General features: G+C 43.0%; 1 protein-coding gene across 1 annotated transcript in view; it reads right to left on the reverse strand.

Moving 5' to 3' along the window:
* The window catches only part of LOC311135348 (A disintegrin and metalloproteinase with thrombospondin motifs 20-like), a 119,256-nt gene extending 104,840 nt beyond the window's left edge, over positions 1–14,416 (reverse strand). Inside the window, exons 1-3 of the mRNA XM_084169295.1 lie at positions 14,026–14,416; positions 13,410–13,774; positions 5,718–5,889 (exon numbers count right to left, since the gene is read on the reverse strand). Coding sequence (XP_084025421.1) covers positions 5,718–5,889; positions 13,410–13,774; positions 14,026–14,116 — 628 coding nt within the window. The 5' untranslated portion in view covers positions 14,117–14,416. The remainder of the gene's footprint in view (positions 1–5,717; positions 5,890–13,409; positions 13,775–14,025) is intronic.
* Between the last annotated feature and the right edge of the window lie 11,850 nt (positions 14,417–26,266).

Consider the following 26,266-nt stretch of genomic DNA (forward strand, 5'->3'; position numbering starts at 1 on the left):
GCATCTACTTTCCCTTCAGCTTTTAATGAGGACATGAGTGCTCTTTAGATGATGGGAATTACATTTTCCCCGTGATGTGTCTGAACCCCTGTAAAACGAGATGACAGCAGCAACATCTTGGATTCCACTCTCCATCCATATTCCATTGGTCTCAATTCCACAAGATCAAGTAACCTCCATAGACTTTCCATACATAACAGTACCATAATCATTTCAACCACTTGTTTTGGTGCCTATAGGAATTCAGATGGACAGAGGAGCTCCAGGCGTTGACACTGCACGTCTCTGGCCTAACCCGTCTTCCCATTAGGGTCAGTGGTGTCCCAGCATGTCCAGGGCCACGTTGTGGGGGACCATGTCCCTCACCTGTTAGCACCTCTCACCTCTGACAACTGCCACCATAATAACACTATAATAGAAAGCTGCAGGTCTGATGGATCCCCTCCCGCCCATCCGTTCAGACAGAATACCAAAACAGACAGACAGACAGACAGAAGACCTCGGAAGAAAATAGCTGTTGGAATTTGAACACCAGACTGAGCAATGAGGGCTCTATTATTGCTGGAGTCCAGTGATGTTTGTTGATACTACCTATAACATACTGGTTCACAATTACTATTGGCTAGGTCGGAGACGCATCATAGCACTTCATATCTCAATCACTAATAGACAGAGGCACAATGTTCACCAAATGTACCATATGTCCGATATTTTTTCTGCCCCAGCTACTACACAGTCCAACTTCTCCTGTGTACATTTACAGCTGGAGGTGAGTATGAAAACTCTGACTTGGATTGAGGGGCTGCTACAGATAGAGACACAGGTGTAGAGGGGAGGAGGAAGGCAGAGAGAGAGCCTGAGAAACGTCCGGGGCTGGTGCCAGGGTTTAGAGTGAGACCAGCACACATGCAGCACAGACTAGGCTGCTTCTCTTCTCTCCTCTCCTCGCTCAGCGATTCCAACCCCTCAGTGGGCTGTCTCATCCACAGCCACATTAACAGAGACAACAAGCACTCAGTCAAACAGATGAGCCCAGCAGAGTAAACACATACACACAGTCTGTGCGTACACTTACTTACACACACGCACACTTCGCACGCACACACATGAACAAAGCAAACATTTGTACACACTCACTCATTGAACAAAGCACGGCCAGATACCCATTTCAGGATGAGCAACAATAGCGGCTCCATGGTGGGTGGGTTGGGGGGGGGGGGGGGGGGGGCTGGCTGGGAGGGAGGGAGGGAGGTGTAGAGCGGCAAGGCCTAAGCCAGGGATCCCCAATTACATTCAGCAGTGGGCAGATTTTTCCTTGAGCGGATGGTCGGGAGGGCGGAACATAGTTATAAATAATTTGCACACTGCAAATTGACCGCAAGAATCCCAAATAGGTATAGTATTTGACAAAAACAGAATCATTTCAAACCTTGATAACATGGGATACGATTACATATGCCTCTCTAATTATGCATGGGAATACATGGGAACAGATTTCCTACATGAAAATAACGTTGAGCTCATTTCCTGGTTATTTTACAGTCTTTAATGCCCAACAACGAAAATTATATATTTTGTATATATATTTTTGAGACAACATTGGGGGCCAAATAACCAGGGAACCCTGGCCTAAGTACTATGGCGCCAAATGACATCCAAAAGCCCCCACACCTAACTGAGCCAGATCCTAAAGGTGAAAGAGGTTGTCTGACCGATAACCATCCATCCATCACACCATGGCTACCTCTGTTGACCCCATTCCCAACACGGCATGAGAGACAAAAACAGCTTCAACTGAGAGCGTAAACAGATGAAACGGAGGGCCGAAAACCACTAGGAAATAATTCAAGGTCAAATCCCCTCCAATGAGTGACTCCAAACAAAGGGTGACAAGCGCGAGGTCACACACACAACACACAACAAGTGCTCCATTCACATACATGAAAGCGCCAAAGAACAGGGAGCGATTCAAGTCGGCTAGTTCAATAACTGGACATACGGGGTAGAGCATGAGAAAGCATTTCCCTGCGATGCTTTGTGCCAGGGCTAGCCACAGGCCCACTGCCAACCAACTCTGTATACTCCAACAGAAACAACTTCTCTATTATCACACTAATTGTTCCATTCACAGCATCCCAGTCCTAGTACCAGGGACCTGTCAGTGCCTTTGGTATAGTAAGTACATCATGAGAGAGAAACACATAACTACAACCTCTCATTACCTTCGAAGCGCTCATAAATGTCAGCCCTGCAGAGACCTAGTGATCATAGGGAGCAGTGACAGTCCTCCCCATCCTTCTGACTATCGACATCTCAAGACGACCGACACAGAGATTCACATGCAAGCCTTAGCCCACAGACAGACAGATAACCCCCAGAATGTTGCATTAGGGGACCGACACAGTCACAGTATTTGGATTTCAGTCTGACGAGCTCCTTTGTAGAAGCTTTTAAACCCATCCTGGCACATGTAGGCCGTCATTGTAAATAAGAATATGTTCTTAACTGACTTGACTAGTTAAATAAAGGTAAAAAAACAACAACAAAAAAAAACAATGAGGAACATTCGCCTCTTAAAACGTAATCACCCACTGAACAGCTCCCAACTTCACAGTTATCAAAAACAGTAAAACCACCCAATATGACTTAGTGGGCATAAACAGCTGTAGACCTAGACATGGCTGCTTGATATAGTGAACAGTAGTTGGGAGGAAGATCTGGGTCATGTTAATGTCAAGGAAGGTAGTGTATCTGAACTTGAATTTCATAAAATAGTATGCCTAAATTATATATTGAGTTTGAGAAACATTTCACCTTGAATCAGATGGAAAGCATGAGTCATGGAAGGATGCTGTAGTGCTCTAACAACAATGCATGAACACACAGCCAATGACAGCTTAATTACTGTGTAATGACTGATGATAAAATAACAGAAACTCTATCTTCCTTAAGAGGTTACACTTTAAAAGCCCTTATTATCACAGTAGCATTTTCAACACTCCCCTGTTGGTGATGGCATATTAGAGGCAAAAATATGCGATTTCTGTTGAAAGACCAAAGACGACTGACTGCACAATGATGGACACAATGAGCTCTTCAACTTGATATTTTTTCACTTTATCTCAGTTGAAACATACTGTTCCGCTTCTATCAACACATTTTACCAAGGAGTGCAGAGATAGGACTACAGCAGGACTACACCAACTATGGAAACCAACAGGACTACACCAACTATGGAAACCAACAGGACTACACCAACTATGGAAATTCTTATACAACTGAGAGTAAAGACATACAGTATACCACCATAAGCCTATTGTCTTCTTCTATAGCATTCCTGAACTAGCATGTATGGCTCAAATGCAGCAACAAGAGCCGACATAGGCCTATCTAAATGTAAACCTTATCTTTTCACTGATACACATTTTGTTTGTGTCCTGGAAGACCAATTAACAAAACAGACAAAAAGTTTCATTGTTGTCTGTTTAAAAAATATGTCTCTCCCTGAAGAGTATAGCAGCAAAGAGAGGGGGAGGAAAGAATGACTCACTGAATGACTAATGTTCTGCAAAACAAATATATTTTTAAATGTACAGAGTGAAGAAGGGCTGGAAGGATGGTTAATTGTAAAGCGTCTGGCATTTCCATGTGTGTTCTGTTCTGACCAACCAGGATAGTTGGCAGGTTTTGAGCCTCCTTCCAACCCCCCAAAGCCCCAAAACCCTTCTGCCCCCCTCAGCAATGAAACTCCGGCTAGCGACTTTGATTTAAGAGAGAGAGAGAGAGAGAGAGAGAGAGAGAGAGAGAGAGAGAGAGAGAGAGAGAGAGAGAGAGAGAGAGAGAGAGAGAGAGAGAGAGAGAAAAAATGGAAGTGGTGAACAAACAACATTGTAAATCCAACAATATTTATCTGTTTTTATCTTCCCCTACTATTTGCACATTGCTAAAACCCTGTACATAGCTGATAATATAACACTTTAAATGTCTTTATATTTTTTAAACCCTTTTGAGTTAAATATTTACAGTTACATTTTAATAGTTTGTTGATGTTGTTTTGTGTCTTCTCACTTTTGTTTATTGTTTATTTAATTTGCTTTGGCAATGTAAAAACACGTTTCCCATGCCAATAAAGCCCCTTTGAATTGAATTGAATTGAGGGGGGGGGGGGGGGGGGGGGGGCAGTCCACCTAATCTATCTGACCAGTTGTCCATTAACTATATAAGAATGTCAGCCCTAATTTACAGGCAGCTAATAGATTACTCTTCCACACCATCAAAACCAATTATATATTTGTTATGCTTTGAGAGCAGCCAACCAACACAGTGTTTACTCCTGACCTGATAGTAACAGTCAGTGTGTGCACTGCACTGCACTGCAATGCACTGCACACATTCCCATAAAAAGAAAGGAGGCCTACTAGCAGCCAGCCAGCCAGCCAGCCAGCCAGGCCTACTGTGGCCTTCAAAGAGAGGCATTTATCAGTGCATCTGGAGAGGAGCCTATCAGATAAGGGTGTGGAACCACAACCCAGGACACCTCACAGTCCTCCTGTCCTAACCCGGCCCTGTGACGTCTCTCTCCTTTAATCCCGCCTCATTGTGTGTCTGCTCTGCTGCCCTTTGATGAGGCCTGCTGCAGGTGTCTTCTCATTCCCCTGCTATCTATCTATGTTATAACAAGACCCCATTGACTTATTAAAAGGTGAGGAGGAAGCCTGTGTTTGCTTGGGCACTTTAAATAGAAAAATCTACTGATGTTGTATCTAATCTGTGAGGGTGGACAGGGGATATTGATATTGACAGACCCACAACTTGTGTGTGCAAGATAGCTGCTACACCTCCTTAATGTTAAACCATGGCCTATCAAGAGTATCCCACCTCCCACCCACTATCTGACAGTGCCTACATTTTTCAAAGGTCTTCAATGCCTGGCTGAAACCCTCCAGATTGCTGCCCCTCTGTGTTTGCCACACACAGACTGATGGAGTGAAAGGCAAGCATATTAAGGAGGTATTGGCCTGGCCCCTCAGGTCACTCCAACTACTTCACAGACAATGGCCACAACCAGCGGACAATACCCGTGTTCAGACAACAAGCAAATCAAGTGTCCAGCACATAAAAGATTTATTGCATCAGCCAACAAAGGCTGCCCACAAAGCTCCCCGCGAGCTCTCCTTTAAGGGCCTGTGTCAGGGTGAACTCTGCTGGGTCACTTTGCTTTTTGTGAGCCTCTCCACCATCTAAAGGCTGTAGCTATACAAATTCAAATGAAACGGAAAACATTCAGATAGCAGCCTACAAGTGCAGTGCTCTCCAGTTTCTTTATTTCTCTCCGCTAGTGCCACAAAGTAAAAAGCTGTTATTTCTTCCTCTGTTCCTCCACGGTCTTGGGTGTGAACACCAACAGGGAATGGTTCGCTGGGCTGGAACGCATTTTAGCTTTATTAAGTAAATGATTTCAATAACACGCTTAATCAAGGCTCAAATCTTCTCGCTAAGCCAGCAGCCAAGGATCGTGACTGAGTATCATTTGCATTTAGGACAGTTATTACGGCTGTGGCACAGAGTTGAAGAACAGAACAGGTCATACTGGGGCTAAGTCTGAGGGGAAACCCAGGAACAATCACAGTAACAATCAGACTGTGGTTATATAGTATAGTATAGGAGCAGATCCAGGCTGTGGTAAGTACAGGGGTAGACTGTGGTAGGTCTGTTACCTGAGGCTGAACAGGGTTGTGTGGGTTCACTGGCAGGGCCCTCTCTCCTCTTCCTGTCCTTTCTGTAGACGAGGTGAGGTTTGTTGTGCTCCTCGTCGTACTCCTCCCCCTCCTCCGCATTCATCAGGGGCTCTAAGAAGTATTCACCATGCTGGGTGGTAAAAGTCCCCATCTGGAGGAGAGAGAGAGAGAGAGAGAGAGAGAGAGAGAGAGAGAGAGAGAGAGAGAGAGAGAGAGAGAGAGAGAGAGAGAGAGAGAGAGAGAGAGAGAGAGAGAGAGAGAGAGAGAGAGAGAGAGAGAGAGAGAGAGAGAGTTGGTTAGAGGTCTGTGCGGTGTGGGTCATATGAGTGACAGGGTCACTATATATGACAGCTATGGTATGACAGGTTGGGTGTCCATATACTTTAAGTGGTCACCACCTGCAAGTGCATGTCTTGTTTTGTCGTAAACCTAGAGACATTGTAATAACTGAAATCTAAGTAATAACTGAACTTCTCGTGCTATTTAAAACATTTGATCATTCATGTTTTAGAGTGATGTAGCTTTTTACAACATGTGTGCTGTTTCCCTGAGTTAATGTTGAGTACCAGTATAGCACACAGTGTGCTATGCATCATTAGTTCATGACTAGTCCAAACAACACAAGAATAACGCAAAATGAAAATCTTCCAAAAGTACACTGTCTTCCAAAGATATATATCTTTAGCCGGTGGAAATGGAAACAACATGGAAAATCGGAAAACAGGGAAAACACTACTAAGGTCTCTGTCAATCACCATTGATACAATCATCACACTAGTAATCCTTCTTAGTACAGGTGTTGGATCTTAATTTGTCCAGACTTGTCATGGCAGTAACACGATCTTGCCGCGGCAGTATTTTAATGGGCCATCATGTTGCTGCAGTACAGTATATGGATGGGCCATCAAGCCCTCCATTTTAATGCAAATTCTATTGTTTGCATTCAGGAATTCCTAAATAAATATTTAGTACTTTGAGTTGAGGACATTGCGTAATAATGGGTGAGATGACAGCATAATCCTCAGGACATTTGATGATAAGAAATGGGCTTGATTGACACATACAGTATATTCCTCATATATCATAGCATATTTTCATTTCACACAACATTAGCATCCCACCTAAATCTTACAACCTGTGTCTTTAAAACTATTGTTTTGATAGTATTTGAGAGTGCACCACTCAAATCCTGTCTTGAATGAATGACAACCAATGGGAGGAGTGATATCATTTTGATAGGATTGGGCAATGCAAATTTTGATGTGGAGGATGAGGCCCTCACAAAGCTGCTTAGTTCAACAGCCAGTCGCTCGCTGGCTCACTCAGCCGTGAAGACAAAGGTGTTTGTATGGTAATTTCATACGCACACTTTAACAGGATATTGTGTGGTGGAATGTTATCTTTTGGGGGCAATTTCCATGAGCATCCCCACAAGTGATCGGAATTTGAAAACAGAAAATATCCAGAAAGGCCATGGAAAACAAAGGACATACCATGTGTCCATTTCTTATTTTCCGTTCACGGTAGATGGGATAGACATTTGAACACACACACCCTTGCATCTTGGAAAGCCAGAGTGCTGAAGACTATATGCTATATGATGAGAGCTCAACCTGAGCCCAAGTACAATATAATGACTGGGTTGCCCTTGTAATAACATGACCCAGAGCAGAGGAAACAAACTATGGCTATAGTAGTTAGAAGCTCTCTCTAAGTCTCAGTCTTGTAACACTGCGTGAAAACCACCTTGAGCGCCCCACTCTGCTCCTCTGATGACATGTCAGTATAGTAGAGTATAGTGAGAATGAATTAATGTGAATGTGCTGCGCTGGCATAGAGCAGAGTATTAACAGAGTCCAGTTACACTGTATCATTACAAGGCATGGTACTGTCAGCATGTGCTGGGTGGGAGCGTTTGTATACAAGGCCATCAGCGAACAGCTTGTAGCAGTCTATCCCATGCAGCGTTATGTTAAGTTGCACACAGACACTGTCAGCCTAAGGCACTCACTCAGGTACTATACAGTAATGTCAAGGACTGAGTGATTACTGAGTTGATGAACTATAGACTGGGCACCAGGCACTTCCTATATGTACAGTGCACAAAAGAGCCTGGGGTCGAGACTGTGGTGATGCACAGAATGACAACAACCTACCTAACATTGTACATTGTATGACATCTATCAAGTTCTACAAGGACAAATATGAAAATGTTGTAGTAGTAGTACATCGTCGGTCTGAGGAACGGACTTCTTCCCATAATCCCAACAAGCGTTTCCACACCGCTAAACACACACCAAGTGTCAAGTATTTGTTTGCACAAACTAGGAAGCATGGTGTCAGGGGTCTAGTGTTAGTTTCTATTCACTTGGAAATCTGACAACCTAGTTTGGACGAACACACAATGTTGCTGTTCAGGAACGGGTGCTGTAATGGGCCTTTGGTGGAGGGGACTTCACAGAGAGCTACAGTCCAAGGCCGTGGTGAGGAATCTCTGTCTGTTGACACACAGCTAGCAAAGACCACTATGACAGTCATTTAATGTGACGTACAGTAAAGACAGGCCATCTCTTTAGTTAAACAGACTGTTAAAGTATCTAGCGTCTGATCTTCACATACACTTTAAAACCCGGGGCTGGGTAAATACACTCTTTTAAAAAAAAGGGTTCCAAAAGGGTTCTTCTGCTAGCTAGAACCTTAAAAGGTTATTTGGCTGTCCTAATAGGAGAACCCTATGAAGAACCCTTTTTGTTTCCAGGTAGAACCCTTTTTAGTTCCATGTAGAACCCTATATGGGAAGGGTTCTACATGGAACCCAAAATGGTTCTACCTGGATTCAAAAGGGGTCCACCTCAAACCAAAAAGGGTTCTTCAAAGGGTTCTCCTATTAGGACAGCCAAATAACCTTTTAAGGTTCTAGATAGCACCTTTTTTTCTAAGAGTGTAGTGGACAGAACACACATTGGGTTATTTATGACCAGCCAGCTGGGTCACTTACAGTGCATTCGCAAAGTATTCAGACCCCTTGACTTTTTCCACATTGTGTTACGTTACAGCCTTATTCTAAAATGTATTGCATTATTTTTTCCCCTCATTAATCTACACACAATACCCCATAACGACAAAGCGAAAACAGGTTTTTAGAAATGTGTTGTTGTTTTTTTTACCCCCAGAAATAGCTTGTTTACATAAGTATTCAGACCCTTTGCTATGAGACTCGAAATTGAGCTCAGGTGCATCCTGTTTCCATTGATCATCCTTGAGATGTTTCTACAACTTGATTGGAGTCCACCTGTGGTAAATTCAATTGATTGGACATGATTTGGAAAGGCACACACCGTTCTATATAATGTCCCACAGTTGACAGTGCATGTCAGAGCAAAAACCAAGCCCTGAGGTCAAAGGAATTGTCCGTAGAGCTCCGAGACAGGATTGTGTCGAGGTACAGATCTGGGGAATGGTACCAAAAAATGTCTGCAGCATTGAAGGTCCCCAAGAACACAGTGGCCTCCAACATTCAAACTGAGCAATCGGGGGAGAAGGGTCTTGGTCAGGGAGGTGACCAAGAACCCGATGGGCACTCTGACAGAGCTGCAGAGTTCCTCTGTGGAGATGGGAGAACATTCCAGAAGGACAACCATCTCTGCAGCACTCCACCAATCAGGCCTTTATGGTAGAGTGGCCAGACAGAAGCCACTCCTCAGTAAAAGGCACATGACAGCCCACTTGGAGTTTGCCAAAGGCACCTAAAGGACTCTCAGACCATGAGAAACAATATTCTCTGGTCTGATGAAACCAAGATTGTACTCTTTGGCCTGAATACCAAGTGTCACATCTGGAGGAAACCTGGCACCATCCCTACGGTGAAGCATGGTGGTGGCAGCATCATGCTGTGGGGATGTTTTTCAGCGGCAGGGACTGGGAGACTAGTCAGGATCGAGGGAAAGATGAACGGAGCAAAGTACAGAGAGATCCAAGATGAAAACCTGCTCCAGAGCGCTCAGGACCTCAGACTGGGGCGAAGGTTCACCTTCCAACAGGACAACAACCCTAAGCACACAGCCAAGACATCGGAGGAGTGGATTCGGGACAAGTCTCTGAATGTCCTTGAGTGGCCCAGCCAGAGCCTGGACTTGAACCCGATCGAACATCTCTGGAGAGACCTGAAAATAGCTGTGCAGCGACACTCCCCATCCAACCTGACAGAGCTTGAGAGGATCTGCAGAAAAGAATGGGAGAAACTCCCCAAATACAGGTGTGCCAGCTTGTAGTGTCATACCCAAGAAGACTCAAGGCTGTAATCGCTGCCAAAGGTGCTCCAACAAAGTACTGAGTAAAGGGTCTGAATACTTATGTAAATGTGATATTGACGTTTTTTTTATTTTTAATACATTTGCAAAAATATCTAAAAACATGTTTTTTGCTTTGTCATTATGGGGGTATTGTGTGTAGATTGATGAGGGAAAAAAACAATTGAATCCATTTTAGAATAAGGCTGTAACGTAGCAAAATGTTGAAAAAGTCAAGGGGTCTGAATACTTTCCTGAATGCACTGTAGTTGGGTTTTTGAGCTATGTTCCACCGGGTCAGATCAGAAGACTGGAGGCGTGACTTAATAGGGGCGTGGCTTTTGGATTCTTATTTTTGGCCACCCGTGAGAGTAAATACCATTCCGGTTAATCTGTTCTGTTGTATTGTCAACACATGTTAATGTTGCGCACTGATACTGTTATAGCTTAATGAGGTGTACACAAGTTGAGTTCCTCAAGTGTCTATGTGTATCCCAATGTTGGGATAGTTACCACTTTGTTATGTTATTTAAATCAAATTAATTGTATATTGAAATATGTAATGTGCAAAAATATTGAAGATACATGTTAATTTTCGGTTAACAAACATGACTCTCACAGATGGCCAAAAATACCTATCTGAAAGCCACGCACCCAATAGGCCACACCTCCTTAAAATAACCTATGGATTACATTAAAAAATACTAATCTGCTGGGATTCAGTTGAAAGTGAATAAAATTCCAACTGATGGTTAAATTAACCCATGTTTAGGTAATCAAAAAAGGGCTGGCCTATTGGGGCTGTGGCTTTCAGATAGTTATTTTTGGCCACCCGTGAGAGTAAATGTAATTCATGTTCATCATGTTAAGTTTGTACACTGCAAATTTCAATTTTTCTCTGTATTTTAATATAAAATGTATAACATTATTATTTAAATATTATACCAAAGTGGGAACTATCCCAACATTGGGATATGCATAGACACTTAAAGGAAAAGTCTACCCAAAAACTATATTTTGGTATTTGTTTCATTAGCCCATTGCTGATATAGTCCTAAAATGTTTAGCTTGTCACCAATCAAGTTAGCAAAATACAGAAATCATCCCTGTATGATGCAGTTCACATCATATGATGCTGCGGTTTGCATCATATGATTCAAAATGCATCATACAGAGATGATTTCTATATTCTGAAAGTTACATACAGTACATACAACTTACATACATTTTGCAACTATGTAATAATGAAACAAATACCATAAGATCATTTTGGGGTGGAATTTTCATTTAAGGTACTCATAATCTTGTGTCTGTGTCAGTGCACAACCTTAACATGTGTAGACAATACAACAGAACAGATTAACCGGAATGACATTTACTCTCACAGGTGGCCAAAAATAACTATCTGAAGCCACACCCCTACTAGGCCAAACCTCCAGTCTTCTACTCTGACCCAGTGGATCATAGATCAATAACCCAGCATCAACAACACAACTTTTAAAAAACAAATGGTTGTTTGTGAACAAACTGTCTAGGTGAAAATAACCCAACGGTTGTTTTTAACCCAGCAATTTTTTTTGTGTGTAGATATCTATCACTTGACAGATGACTGTAGAAACAGAGAGAGGGACATATGTGATACATAGGGGGTATTCTGAATGTACCCCCATTATGTTCCTTTAAACAGAGAAACCCTAGGAGGACACACATTTCCCACGGTGTGAGTCATACTCTAGATTCCTCTCAGCACCTTCATTAGTAGTTATCCACAGGCTAGCCACTTTCTCCTGTTTCCCACAAGTCACAGCACACTTTGAAAAGACACAAGGCCCTTAGCCCCCTGGAGGGAAGCCTTTGGGCACCAGAGGCAAGAGAAACTTCCCCTTCTCAAAATGACCCCTTTGTTTTAGAGGCTTAATCATCCCTTAAAGCCCTCATCACACCAAAATGTGCTCATCCAACGAAGCCCCAGCAGCCTCAGCGCTCAGAGACTAAGCTGACACGTTTATGACCCAATAGCCTAGAGTCATGGGTGTACTGATGCTATTGTCCTGTCACTCTCAATTACAGATGATAACATCACAGAGAGTACTAATACACTGTACGGAAGCAAAAATGTTTGGAAAGGAGCTTGAAGTCATAATTATATCAATGTTTGGAAAAGAGCTTGAAGTGACATCAAGTTGGAAAGACTGACAATCAAAGCTTTTTTACCAGTAGATGAGGTACTGTATGTACGGTATGTCTGAAGTAATCAGCTTAACATTAAAGTACATAATTTAGATAACAAGTTAAGAGAAGGGTGTGTTTCACTGAAAACACAATCAGTTGATTATGTGTTGTGCTAGTTATACAGCCATGCAGTGCATCTTATATGTGGCCAGTGCCAGTCACCCCAGGCCAGAGTCATGCAAACTGTGCATATCTAAAATGCGTGTGATGTCACTGATAGGGCTGCAGTGACATATACAGCAGGAGCCTCCAAGGCTATGGCCCTCTGTCACTTTCTGTGGCCAGCTAGGCAAACATTCAGTTCCCACTGAATCAGACTAGCGCGAACGAGGTCAAGCCCTGCCCCTGTACCAGTAACCTTATCTGACCCATGAAGTCATCCCTTCAACACTACCTGATTCTCTCACACCACTGAAACTTCACTGAAGTGAGAAGGGAGTGATGAGGAAGATTCTCATCTAAATGGTATTATTCTCTAACGACTTGGTTTAAAGCCAATTAACATCCAATAACTCCATTATAGCCCCATGAGATAAGAGTCAATGTGTAAGACAGATACACAATAAAAGTGGCCAGAATGACAGAGACTTATAGTGGGTGGGCTAAACATCCCTGAGGACATAATACACTGTGTCATTATAGAAAACACCAGGATTATTAAAAGTATATTCATATATTCCAAGATGCCTACGCTATGTGTCATTCCATAATTGGCACAATAAAAATAAACAAAATGTGTGCCAAAGGACTTTCATAATAATAAAAAAAACACATTATGTCATAGATACCCATGTTGGAATTATATCCGGCAGAGGACATAATGTAAAACGTGTAATAGCAACTTCACCCCAGTGGTATTACTACTGAACAGACAAGAGGTGGGATGCTGCCCTGCCCCTGTCCCTGCTGACACTGTGGTCAATGACACGTCAAGCCACACATGCTCATGTTACATATATGCACTTCACACACAAAACAAATATATGTTTTATTGTCACATACACTGGTCAGGTGCAGTGATATGTGTTGTTTTACTAGTGCTGTGAGTTATGGAGGATATGCATGGAATCCGTTGAAATGGGAATAACCAGGGAGACTCAGCAGCGCCTAATAAAAGTATTTAAGTTTAGAGGGGAAAAGTCATACTCACAAGACCAGTGCACAGACTGAAGACTGCGGTGGATTCAATCTTGGCGTTGACGTGTCCGCGGAAAAAGCAGTGCCGCATATCGCTGGCTTCTTGTTGTTGGGACTCTGTTGCGTTGCTGTGCTCCGCTCCCAAATGTGTCACAGTGTACGTGGGGGCAATAAAACCGGAGTCGGCGGTTAGATTGAGATGAAAGCGTTGTCCGAACGCCTCAATTCTGTAGTGAGCATGTAAACCATCCAAAGAATCCGAATTCACACTTCTCCGTTTCCTTTTGTAGTGAAACTTGTGGGTGAATGATTCTCCGAAATCATTTATCCGCAGCGGGGTGATAATTTCATAGGATGACAACTGTTTGATGAAACTTTCTAAAATGCAAGGAAACGTGCATTAGTGAGATTCATTCAGAGAGATTATAACGGTAAAAGATATAGCCAATAAAGACGCGTCAATGTAACCGTTTTTGACATGCAACTATTTTGTATCAGTTAGCCTACAATGTACTCTACTGGCATCTTTCTTCAGCGCCATTAGGCTACTAAACAGTTTAAACATATACTTTCAGATATCGCATTTTATGGATGCTACCATCCATAAATCAACGAGATAAATAGCCTACCTTGTTTCGGATGCAATCGGTATTCCAAGGAGTTCCGGACAAGTGCTGACAGATGACACATTAGTCCAACCAGCCAGATTGCAAACTGCATGATTTCCCCAGTGAACAAACCACGGGCTCTCGTCTCCAAGGCAGTAGGCTACCTTTCTCAAGCGGTTCTCACCTCTCCTTCACCGGCTTGTCAGCAACAGGTCGTGGGATCTGCGGAGGCTCTCTGCAGTCTTGCAAAGTGCACTGGCCTCATCGCATGGCTAAATATGCATCCACAATGCTCTGTAAACACGCACTATTTACGATACATAACAGAGTATTTGCTGCCTAATGTAAGCTACGTCTATATGGAAAGGAGGGATCAGTGCCAAATAAGCTTTTCCTTAGCCATCCATAGAACACCCTTGCACCATAAGCGCTCGCCAACATAGGAACACAAGCAACGCCCCTAGGCGGGAGAGCCAATGGTGAGTGCGCCTCGACCAACACACAATTTGGGCCGTCTGTACTCTGTGTGAAGAAGAACTGTTAAAGAAAACTGTCTCCGATCAACAAGTTATCAAGCATTATACCCGCAGTCTTTAGTTATACAGTATAAGTAAAGTGTTACCAAGTGTTTTGCTGGGCTATTATAGAGCCAACTACACACCTTTTTGCAGAATTTGATAGAAAACTTATTTTCCTATGTATGAGTATTATGTATTATAGCCCACATAAAAGTTTGCAGAATGAATAACGTTTCCTCATTAAACCCAAGGATCAGGAGCAATAATACAATCAAAATAAGGATTTACCCTGTAACATGTGTTTAGAGTAAACTGTAGACTTACTTCATTGAGACAGTGGTCAGTCCAGTTCTTCATTAGTCATTGTGGCACATAATGTCTAGAGCACACTTGATGGACATATGAAAGACCTTATTTTTTTCATCTGCTTTGGCCAGAAATGTCACCTCATTGTCGGTGATTAGATTCGGTGGGCTCACCGGAAGAGCTTTTGGATGTGGTGAGGTCTTTGGCTCTGACTTTCAATCTAAAGAAAAACATTCAAGAAGACATTGACGTTATGGCTATTGTCTATTCATTCAAAGATTATCTCTGCAGTTGCAATTCTTGTTTTATGCTATCTACTGCCACTCAAAAGTTGCCCTTAAAGTCACTAAGTGAGGCCTACAACAGGATCCACAAGATGAGGCAATAAAATTATGAAATTCACTGACTTCACTCTTATAGGCCTATCATGGTGACAACAAGAGATCATTCATCCATTCTGATGAAGTGAAGCCAATTAAACTGAGCACTTGGATGGCACAGTGTCTGTCCAAGCACCACAGTGTCTGTCCAAGCACCACAGTGTCTGTCCAAGCACCACAGTGTCTGTCCAAGCACCACAGTGTCTGTCCAAGCACCACAGTGTCTGTCCAAGCACCACAGTGTCTGTCCAAGCACCACAGTGTCTGTCCAAGCACCACAGTGTCTGTCCAAGCACCACAGTGTCTGTCCAAGCACCACAGTGTCTGTCCAAGCACCACAGTGTCTGTCCAAGCACCTAAGCTGCGTATGAACCTCAGGTCCTCCTGAGATGTGGTGATTGTTCAGATTAAGTACATCTTTTAACTGTAGCTCCTCAGTCTGATGCTTCCCTGATGTGTTATTCATTCATTTCCAAGCCTCCCGTGAAGCCATTGAGTCCTAAACCACTCTCAGAGCTCTTTCATGAGCAAGACCATACTGTGAATGTGGAAGTAGAATTGAATTTGACAAACAGCAACCAGTTACAGTCCAACTGCAATCCCATTTGATATCCACTTCTCTGTAGTATAGCTCTATAATTGTGATGAACCTACCTCTTCAGCTTTCCCCTACAGAGACACTATTTTACAGTGAACTTTATGGACAGTCTGATTTATTCCGGTGCTTTACAATAATGGTACATGAGCACACAAAGGTCAAACTCCCTGAAACCAAGAGAACAGTATGAAACCACAAAGAAGAAACAAAGAAGAAACCACAAACCACATTTCTTTAAGGTATAGAGACATATCCTCCGCTGGCTTGCCAAACAGGTGCCATGCCCCCCTTGGGCCATCACTTTATTAACCCTAGTACTCACCCCCTCACTCCCAACCTGCCCCACCCCCTAACAAACATCACTTCCATCACCTACAGCACCCAGTGACTACTCCTTAAATGAGCCAAGTGCCTGCATGGGGTTGTCTGTATAACAACCCACCTTCTAATTAAGCCTCCACACATGCAATGGTTCATTAATGTAAAGTCCAGCAGGCTTATTATTATGTGACTTAGTTAATCCCTCACCAGATGGGCTGAGAGTCAGGCATTCTGTAACATATTCATAACCCCTCCCCTTACTGCATCTGAGCTCCTTGTTTTCTTACCTAAAATTATCCTAACCCCTAACCCAAACCTTAACCAATTGTGATTGCTTGCCTAAACATAACAAATCTCGTGAATTTCTGCCCTCAAGGGCAGAATAAGGAAAACTCCTATCTGCCTCCTCTCATGATGGACATACATCAGATACCTCATCTAACCTAAGGACTCTGGGACTAAACACCTCCCACTGCAACTGGATCCAGGACTTCGCGACGGGCCACCCTCAGGTGGTAAGGGTGGGCAACAACACATCTGCCACGCTGATCCTCAACACTGGGGTCCCTCAGGGGTGCGTGCTTAGTCCCCTCCTGTACTCGCTGTTCACCCACGACTGCGTGGCCAAGCACGACTCCAACACCATCATTGATTTGCTGACGACACAACAGTGGTAGGCCTGATCACCGACAACGATGAGACAGCCTATAGGGAGGAGGTCAGAGACCTGGCAGTGTGGTGCCAGGACAACAACCTCTCCCTCAATGTGAGCAAGACAAAGGAGATGATCGTGGACTACAGGAAAAGGAGGGCCGAACAGGCCCCCGTTAACTTCGACGGGGCTGTAGTGGAGCGGGTCGAGAGTTTCAAGTTCCTTGGTGTCCACATCACCAACAAACTATCATGGTCCAAACACACCAAGACAGTCATGAAGAGGGCACGACAACACCTTTTCCCCCTCAGGAGACTGAAAATATTTGGCATGGGTCCCCAGATCCTCAAAACGTTCTACAGCTGCACCATCGAGAGCATCCTGACCGGTTGCATCACCGCCTGGTATGGCAACAGCTCAGCATCCGACCATAAGGCGCCCAATACAACACTGGGGTCAAGCTTCCTGCCACCAGGACCTATATATTAGCGGTGTCAGAGGAAGGCCCAAAAAATTGTCAAAGACTCCAGTCACCCAAGTCATAGACTGTTCTCTCTACTACCGCACCGCAAGCGGTACCGGAGCGCCAAGTCTAGGTCCAAAAGGCTCCTTAACACCTTCTACCCCCAAGCCATAAGACTGCTGAACAATTGATAAAATGGCCACCTAGACTATTTACATTGATCCTGCTACTCGCTGTTTATTATCTATACATAGTCACTTTACCCCTGCCTACACGTACAAATTAGCTCGACTAACCTGTCCCCCAGCACATTGACTCGGTACCGGTACCCCCTGTATATAGCCTAGTTATTGTTATGTAATCTTATTGTGTTACTTTTTATTTTATTGTGTTACTTTAGTTTATTTAGCAAATATTTTCTTAACTCTATTTCTTGAACTACGTGGTTGGTTAAGGGCTTGTAAGTAAGCATTTCACGGTAAGGTCTACACTTGTATTCGGCGCATGTGACAAATAACATTTGATTTGATTTGATCATCGGACCATTTGAAGGACTCTTGGAATTGTGGGATTTGGAGGCTAAACACCTGATCTTGCAGTTGCTCACATAGTTTAATGTAAAACAGTGGAGGCTGCTGAGGGGAGGACGGTTCATAATAATGTCTGGAATGGAGCCAATGGAATGGCATCAAACACATGGAAACCATGTGTTTGATGTATTTGATACCATTACATTTACTCCGCTCCTGCCATTACCACGAGCCCATCCTCCCCAATTAAGGCGACCAACCTCAAGGCACAAACAGCACTGAAATTTGCTCACTGTGTGGCCAATGGCCCTAGTTGAGTTCCTGCCTCTCCAGACTTGGACAGAACAGAACGCATGTAGGCAGGAGGAAGGAGAGAAAGAAAAGTCATGCCCTTGGCAGCCATTAATTGTCTCCACATATCAGATAACAATGACATTAACAAAGTGCCGTTTAGTGCCTATGAGTTCCACATGTTGGCTTGACCCAGTGAGGTCAGGAAAGGGGGTTAGGGGAACAGATTGGGCGTGGGGTGCATGTGCTTTGAAGGGGTTACTGGATGCAATGCAGTAGCAGTGAGTGTGTAGAGGGAATTAAAGCCATGAGGATGTGACTCATGGATTGTTCCCTTAGGATGCATGTAGTCCATTGTGGTTTGACGTAACACATCAATGAACCGTCATGGAAGTCTGACCAGTGGAATACATCATTGCTGCTGACTACTGCAGATACAGTGCCTTGCAAAAGTATTCATCCCCCTTGGTGTTTTTCCTATTTTGTTGCATTACAACCTGTAATTTAAATGGATTTTTATTTGGATTTCATGTAATGGACATACACAAAATAGTCCAAATTGGTGAAGTGAAATGAAAAAAATAACTTGTTTCAAAAAATTCTAAAAAATAAATAACTGAAAAGTGGTGTGTGCATATGTATTCACCCCCTTTGCTATGAAGCCCCTAAATAAGATCTGGTGCAACCAATTACCTTCAGAAGTCACATGATTAGTTAAATAAAGACCACCTGTGTGCAATCTAAGTGTCACATGATCTCAGTATATATACACCTGTTCTGAAAGGCCCCAGAGTCTGCAACACCACTAAGCAAGGGGCACCACCAAGCAAGCAGCACCATGAAGACCAAGGAGCTCTCCAAACAGGTCAGGGACAAAGTTGTGGAGAAGTACAGATCAGGGTTGGGTTATAAAAAAAATATCAGAAACTTTGAACATCCCACGGAGCACCATTAAATCCATTATTAAAAAATGGAAACAATATGGCACCACAACAAACCTGCCAAGAGAGGGCTGCCCACCAAAACTCACAGACCAGGTAAGGAGGGCATTAATCAGAGAGGCAACAAAGAGACCAAAGATAACCCTGAAGGAGCTGCAAAGCTCCACAGCGGATATTGGAGTATCTGTCCATAGGACCACTTGAAGCCGTACATTCCACAGAGCTGGGCTTTACGGAAGAGTGGCCAGAAAAAAGCTATTGCTTAAAGAAAAAAATAAGCAAACACGTTTGGTGTTCGCCAAAAGCCATGCGGGAGACTCCCCAAACACATGGAATAAGGTACTCTGGTCAGATGAGACTAAAATTGACCTTTTTGGCCGTCAAGGAAAACGCTATGTCTGGCGCAAACCCAACACCTCTCATCACCCCGAGAACACCATCCCCACAGTGAAGCATGGTGGTGGCAGCATCATGCTGTGGGGATGTTTTTCATCGGCAGGGACTGGAAAACTGGTCAGAATTGAAGGAATGATGGATGGCGCTAAATACAGGGAAATTGTAGAGGGAAACCTGTTTCAGTCTTCCAGAGATTTGAGACTGGGACGGAGGTTCACCTTCCAGCAGGACAGTGACCCTAAGCATACTGCTAAAGCAACACTCGAGTGGTTTAAGGGGAAACATTTAAGTGTCTTGAAATGGCCTAGTCAAAGCCCAGACCTCAATCCAATTGAGAATCTGTGGTATGACTTAAAGATTGCTGTACACCAGCAGAACCCATCCAACTTGAAGGAGCTGGAGCAGTTTTGCCTTGAAGAATGGGCAAAAATCCCAGTGGCTAGATGTGTCAAGCTTATAGAGACATACCCCAAGAGACTTGCAGCTGTAATTGCTGCAAAAGGTGGCTCTACAGTATTGACTTTGGGGCGGTGAATTGTTATGCACACTCAAGTTTTCTGTTTTTTTTGTCTTATTTCTTGTTTGTTTCACCCCAAAAAATATTTTGCATCTTCAAAGTGGTAGGTATGTTGTGTAAATAAAATGATACAAACCCCCCCCCAAAAAAATCAATTTTATTTCCAGGTTGTAAGGCAACAAAATAGGAAAAATGCCAAGGGGGGTGAATACTTTCGCAAGGCACTGTTGATCAGCTAGAGCAGTATGCTGTTTTAAAACAAAGAGACTTCACATATGGAGAACAAATGTCTTTATTCATTTTATTTATATATTTGAACAATGTTTCACGTTTTTGTATTCAAATGATTTCTGGGGTATATGTTGGAGGGCCTTATTTGGTTTTGAGCAGAGAATATTTTGTGTAGCATAACACATCTTGGCTCGATCTGGACTACTCTGAAAAGGGACATATGTGCGGAACAATGTGTTGAGTTCAAGTTTTTCCATTGTGTTTGATCTTTTTACCAGGGTTGATCATTTACTCAACTCAATAATGTGAGTTTTGACCCTGATTGATGACATGTTAGCTGAGCAATATTGTTGCCATGCTTTTGTCAAAAAGTGGTTTTGGAATCATAGCTCAATGAGAATGTGACAGGATCAAGTAGCTCATGATTAATCTCATAATTCAAGAAATAAAGCCTACTTGCCCTTCTAGTTCAACAATCTGGGCCTCATGAACACTATCCATACAATAACTGGTGCTATTCAATAAGAAGATGGTTTTAACACTTACATGCGCAATATACCATTGTCAACCTTTGCCAGATGCGATGGCGTAAAGCTCAAACCAAAACCATGAAACGCTGGTCCTGGTCAGTAATTTCTACTGTACGGCTCGGCCTTTCAACTGGCATGTCAGGTGATTTATCATCCAATGGGACGCTGCCCTATCAAACCTCCCATCACCCCTCCCTCCTCCCTGCCCTGCTCTGCTCTCCCCCAGTTTGAGCAAAGCTTGGCCTTGAGTGTTCAAACAACCCCCATCTCCCCCTCTTAAGTATGGTTCAGTGAGTTTGAACTCCCAGTCATAAGTGATGTATACCTCCAGATATACATCAGTGCACTAAAAAAAATGCGGGGTTAAAAACAACTCAATTAGGGTAAATATTGGACAGAACACTTTGGGCTATTTTGACCCAGCAGTTGGGTCACTTAACAACCCATTGCCAGAGCCTTGTTGATGCCGGGTTATTGAACTACAATCAGAGATGGGTAGTATTTCTGTTACATGTATTTGAAATGCATATTTTAATTACTTCTGAGTATTTTGTAATACACTGGGCTGAACTAAACTCCAAAGTATTTTGTAACAAGATACTTTCGAAAGCTGTAATTTGTATTTTCAAAATACAAAATACTTTTCTATACTATTTCTTTACAGCGGTTCACAATTTTGTGGCCCCCTTCAACCCTACAATGGTTTCAAAAGTCTGATTGCACTATGATGTGACAACAGCGTCTGCTAAATGAACTATTGTAAATGTAAATGTATATGTAAAAATGTACAATTGCGAAGCATAATGAGTATTACTCTAATGAGCTCCGCGCCGAAGCAAGGCCAATGACAATACCCAGTGTGCTTTGCAATTGTAAATTTTCACATATAGATTTACATTTTGGTAATTTATCACACAGGTGTCAAACTCATTCAACGGAGGGCCGAGAATCTGCAGGCTTTCGCTCCTCCCTTGTCCTTGATTGATGAATTAAGGTCACTAATTAGTAAGGAACTCCCCGCACCTGATTGTCTTGGGCTTAATTGAAAGGAAAGACCAAAAACCTGCAGACACTAGGCCCTCCATGGAATGAGTTTGACACCCCTGATTTAGCAGAAGCTCTTATCCAGAGAGACAATGCATTCAACTAAGGTAGATAAACAACAACATATCACAGTCATAGCAAGTAAGACGTTTCTGTAACTGTTACTGAGAATGTTGTTGCTGTTCGGCAGGCTAATTGCAAATGTATTTACAGTGGGGAAAAAACATTTTTAGTCAGCCACCAATTGTGCAACTTCTCCCACTTAAAAAGATGAGAGAGGCCTGTAATTTTCATCATAGGTACACGTCAACTATGACAGACAAAATGAGATTTTTTTTCTCCAGAAAATCACATTGTAGGATTTTTAATGAATTTATTTGCAAATTATGGTGGAAAATAAGTATTTGGTCAATAACAAAAGTTTCTCAATACTTTGTTATATACCCTTTGTTGGCAATTACACAGGTCAAACGTTTTCTGTAAGTCTTCACAAGGTTTTCACACACTGTTGCTGGTATTTTGGCCCATTCCTCCATGCAGATCTCCTCTAGAGCAGTGATGTTTTGGGGCTGTCGCTGGGCAACACGGACTTTCAACTCCCTCCAAAGATTTTCTATGGTGTTGAGATCTGGAGACTGGCTAGGCCACTCCAGGACCTTGAAATGCTTCTTACGAAGCCACTCCTTCGTTGCCCGGGCGGTGTGTTTGGGATCATTGTCATGCTGAAAGACCCAGCCACGTTTCATCTTCAATGCCCTTGCTGATGGAAGGAGGTTTTCACTCAAAATCTCACGATACATGGCCCCATTCATTCTTTCCTTTACACGGATCAGCCGTCCTGGTCCCTTTGCAGAAAAACAGCCCCAAAGCATGATGTTTCCACCCCCATGCTTCACAGTAGGTATGGTGTTCTTTGGATGCAACTCAGCATTCTTTGTCCTCCAAACACGACGAGTTGAGTTTTTACCAAAAAGTTATATTTTGGTTTCGTCTGACCATATGAAATTCTCCCAATCCTCTTCTGGATCATCCAAATGCACTCTAGCAAACTTCAGACGGGCCTGGACATGTACTGGCTTAAGCAGGGGGACACGTCTGGCACTGCAGGATTTGAGTCCCTGGCGGCGTAGTGTGTTACTGATGGTAGGCTTTATTACTTTGGTCCCAGCTCTCTGCAGGTCATTCACTAGGTCCCCCCGTGTGGTTCTGGGGTTCTTGTGATCATTTTGACACCACGGGGTGAGATCTTGCGTGGAGCCCCAGATCGAGGGAGATTATCAGTGGTCTTGTATGTCTTCCATTTCCTAATAATTGCTCCCACAGTTGATTTCTTCAAACCAAGCTGCTTACCTATTGCAGATTCAGTCTTCCCAGCCTGGTGCAGGTCTACAATTTTGTTTCTGGTGTCCTTTGACAGCTCTTTGGTCTTGGCCATAGTGGAGTTTGGAGTGTGACTGTTTGAGGTTGTGGACAGGTGTCTTTTATACTGATAACAAGTTCAAACAGGTGCCATTAATACAGGTAACGAGTGGAGGACAGAGGAGCCTCTTAAAGAAGAAGTTACAGGTCTGTGAGAGCCAGAAATCTTGCTTGTTTGTAGGTGACCAAATACGTATTTTCCACCATAATTTGCAAATAAATTCATAAAAAATCCTCAATTCGAGTCTTGGTTTTAATTGAACTGCCCTTCACTGACACGGAGTTAGGCTATTTAAAGAGTGCATGGTAGGTGGAGGAATATGGATATAGCAGCCTATAGCCTAATTTCGTCTGTCAAACAGGTAGGCTTACCTCATATTTCTTAAAAAGGAAGAAATAGGCTCCAATACAACACAAATGTTTTGGTCTAGGCCTATTCAAAATGTATTGATTTATTGATGCCGTGGCCCTACACAGCACAGCCATTGGTTAAGCAGCACACAAAAAAGCCTATAGCCAAACTCAACTCTGGACCTCAAAGCCAGTTCCACTGCTTTTTTCAAATGTTTCTCTAATCAGGGAGTCATTTAGACCTGAGACAACAGGTGGTTGCAATTAATGATCAGGTATAATATAATAATATGCCATTTAGCAGACGCTTTTATCCAAAGCGACTAACAGTCATGTGTGCATACATTTTTACGTATGGGTGGTCCCGGGGATCGAACCCACTACCCTGGCGTTACAAGCGCCGTGCTCTACCAGCTGAGCTACAGAGGACCACCCATATGAAAACCAGCAGGCTCCGCACCTCGTAGGGTAAGAGTTGAATACCCCTGGCCTATAGGCTATGGATTATTTGATTGAGACCACACTAAATAGCCTATAGGCGCATATGATATTGCGCGCCCAGAGGAGAATCAGAGATGAGGGGTGGCATCGGGCATACATCAATATATATAACCTAATAAGCAACTAATTCTAAAACACTGAGAAATATTGAAATTTAATCGATTACAAATTACATGACCCTCCCCTAGACTAGATTGAAAAAATACAAAACCCTCCCCTTACTGAAATGTAAAACGTATGACCCTCTCCCATACCCCTAAGTTGAATGCACTGTCACTCTGGATAAGAGTGTCTGCTAAATGACCAAAATGTAAAGGTAATGTGAAAATGAACAACTGCAAAGCACACTGAGTATTGTCATTGGCCTTGTTTTGGGGTGGGGCTCATTAGAATAATACTCAGCATGCTTTGCAAATGTAAATTTTTGCATAGACATTTATATTTAGTTCATTTAGCAGACGCTTTTATCACACCATAGTACCATCAGACTTTTGATACCAATGTAGGGTGAATGGGGGCCACACAATTCTGAACCGCAATAAAGAAATGGTATAGAAAAGTATTTTGAATTTTGAAAATACTAATTACAGCTTTAGAAAGTATAATACATTGGAGTGTAGTTCAGCCCAGTGTAATACATAATAAAAAATAATTAAATTGCGTATTTCAAATACAGAAATACTGCCCATCAGAAATACTGCCCATCTAGCTCAATAACCCAACTAAGTGGCCCAACTGCTGGGTCAAAAATAACCCAATGTGTCTTCTGTCCACTATTTACCCAGTGTTGGGTTGGTTTTTGAGTGTGGGTAGGTTACCTTACTTGCTGCCACTATGTTTCAAAGTTCAGTCTCCGTGACCTGCATTTGCACCTTTTACAATACAATTAAACTCTATTGATCCCCAGGGGGAATTTAAGGTGTCACAGGCTTAAGAAGTTTCCTTACAAGGCTCAGACACCACTGAGTATATGAATATGACACTTCTAAGAAATGTAATACATTATACTAACTGCTTAATGTAATTGTGACGCACACAAATATGTACATTTTGGTCATATTTGTGATGTTTTATTTTGTTTGTTATTTTATGGAGCCATCCCTTGTATCATTTTCTAGGCCTCCCAGGTATTTGCATTGAAAGTAATATGTATGATCACTGCTGCTAGGGGAGCTGTGACATCAATGGGGAGCATTATTGGGATCGTCAGGTCTTGGACGTTGCTTCTTCAATCTTGGAGAATGCCTAATACTGAACACTACTAACTTTTCTCCATCTCATCATTCCACCCTGTTAATTCAGGTATGTAAGGTGCAAAAGTTCAATATGACTCACAAAATATTGAGATAACATGGTTAATTACATAGTCCATGAGTTTGGTGATGTTTGAAAGCAATTGAAGGGAGTTTTAACCGAGTGAAAAACTGGTTGGTATTTTCCCCGTTATAAGTAATGGTGGTTCGCTCGGTTGCTAGCTAATGATTTATATGCAAGAAAAGGGAATAAGATGGCGTCCAAACTTTTAAAACTTTTTCTCAACAATGTTTTTAGCCCCTATTTGTTTTATTTTCTATGAGCAAAGGCTCAGTTTACTTCAGTTAATATATGGAAATATGCAATGTGATGATAAAATGTGTTGAAAGTGTTTATATTTGTAAGAAAATAGCATTGAACTGTTCGTTAGCTTTATGCTAACTGAATGTAGCTTTGCTAAGTGCTAGCTAGCTAGCTCTAGGTGGTTTTACATGCCAAATAGCTTTTGTTGCTAGATGCTAAATACTACTGATTGAACAGCCTCAGATTATATGCATTATTCATTTGACTATTTGTCACGACTTCCGTCGAGGCTGCCTCCCCTCCTTGTTCGGGCAGGCTTCGGCGGGACACCATGTTGTCCTTCACGCAAATGGTGGACATGGCCATCCGTTTGGACAACCTGCTGGCAGCCAGAGGACGTCCTGGTAGGGGTCTGCCCGTTTCCACCCCGGACGACTCGGATCCCGAGCTGATGGAGCTGGGTGGAGCCGCCGTCCGAGAGAGCGGAGGACGACGGCGACAGTGCCACTCTGGTGGCACGAAGGGACAGTACACCACATGTCGTCGTCAACACTCTTTTGGGTCTGGATGCGGCAGGCAGGGCACTCTCGCATCACCTCAGGTATCGAACACCCACACTCGTTCAGAGCCCTCTGCTGCGCACTGTACCCTACCTATCTACTTTCCCGATCACATGGTAGTTCCCCAGTGTAAGGTGCTAGTCGATTCAGGCGCAG

This window comes from Coregonus lavaretus, assembly GCF_964263955.1.
Source record: "Coregonus lavaretus genome assembly, chromosome: 9".
In the NCBI taxonomy this organism is placed as follows: Eukaryota; Metazoa; Chordata; class Actinopteri; order Salmoniformes; family Salmonidae; genus Coregonus; species Coregonus lavaretus.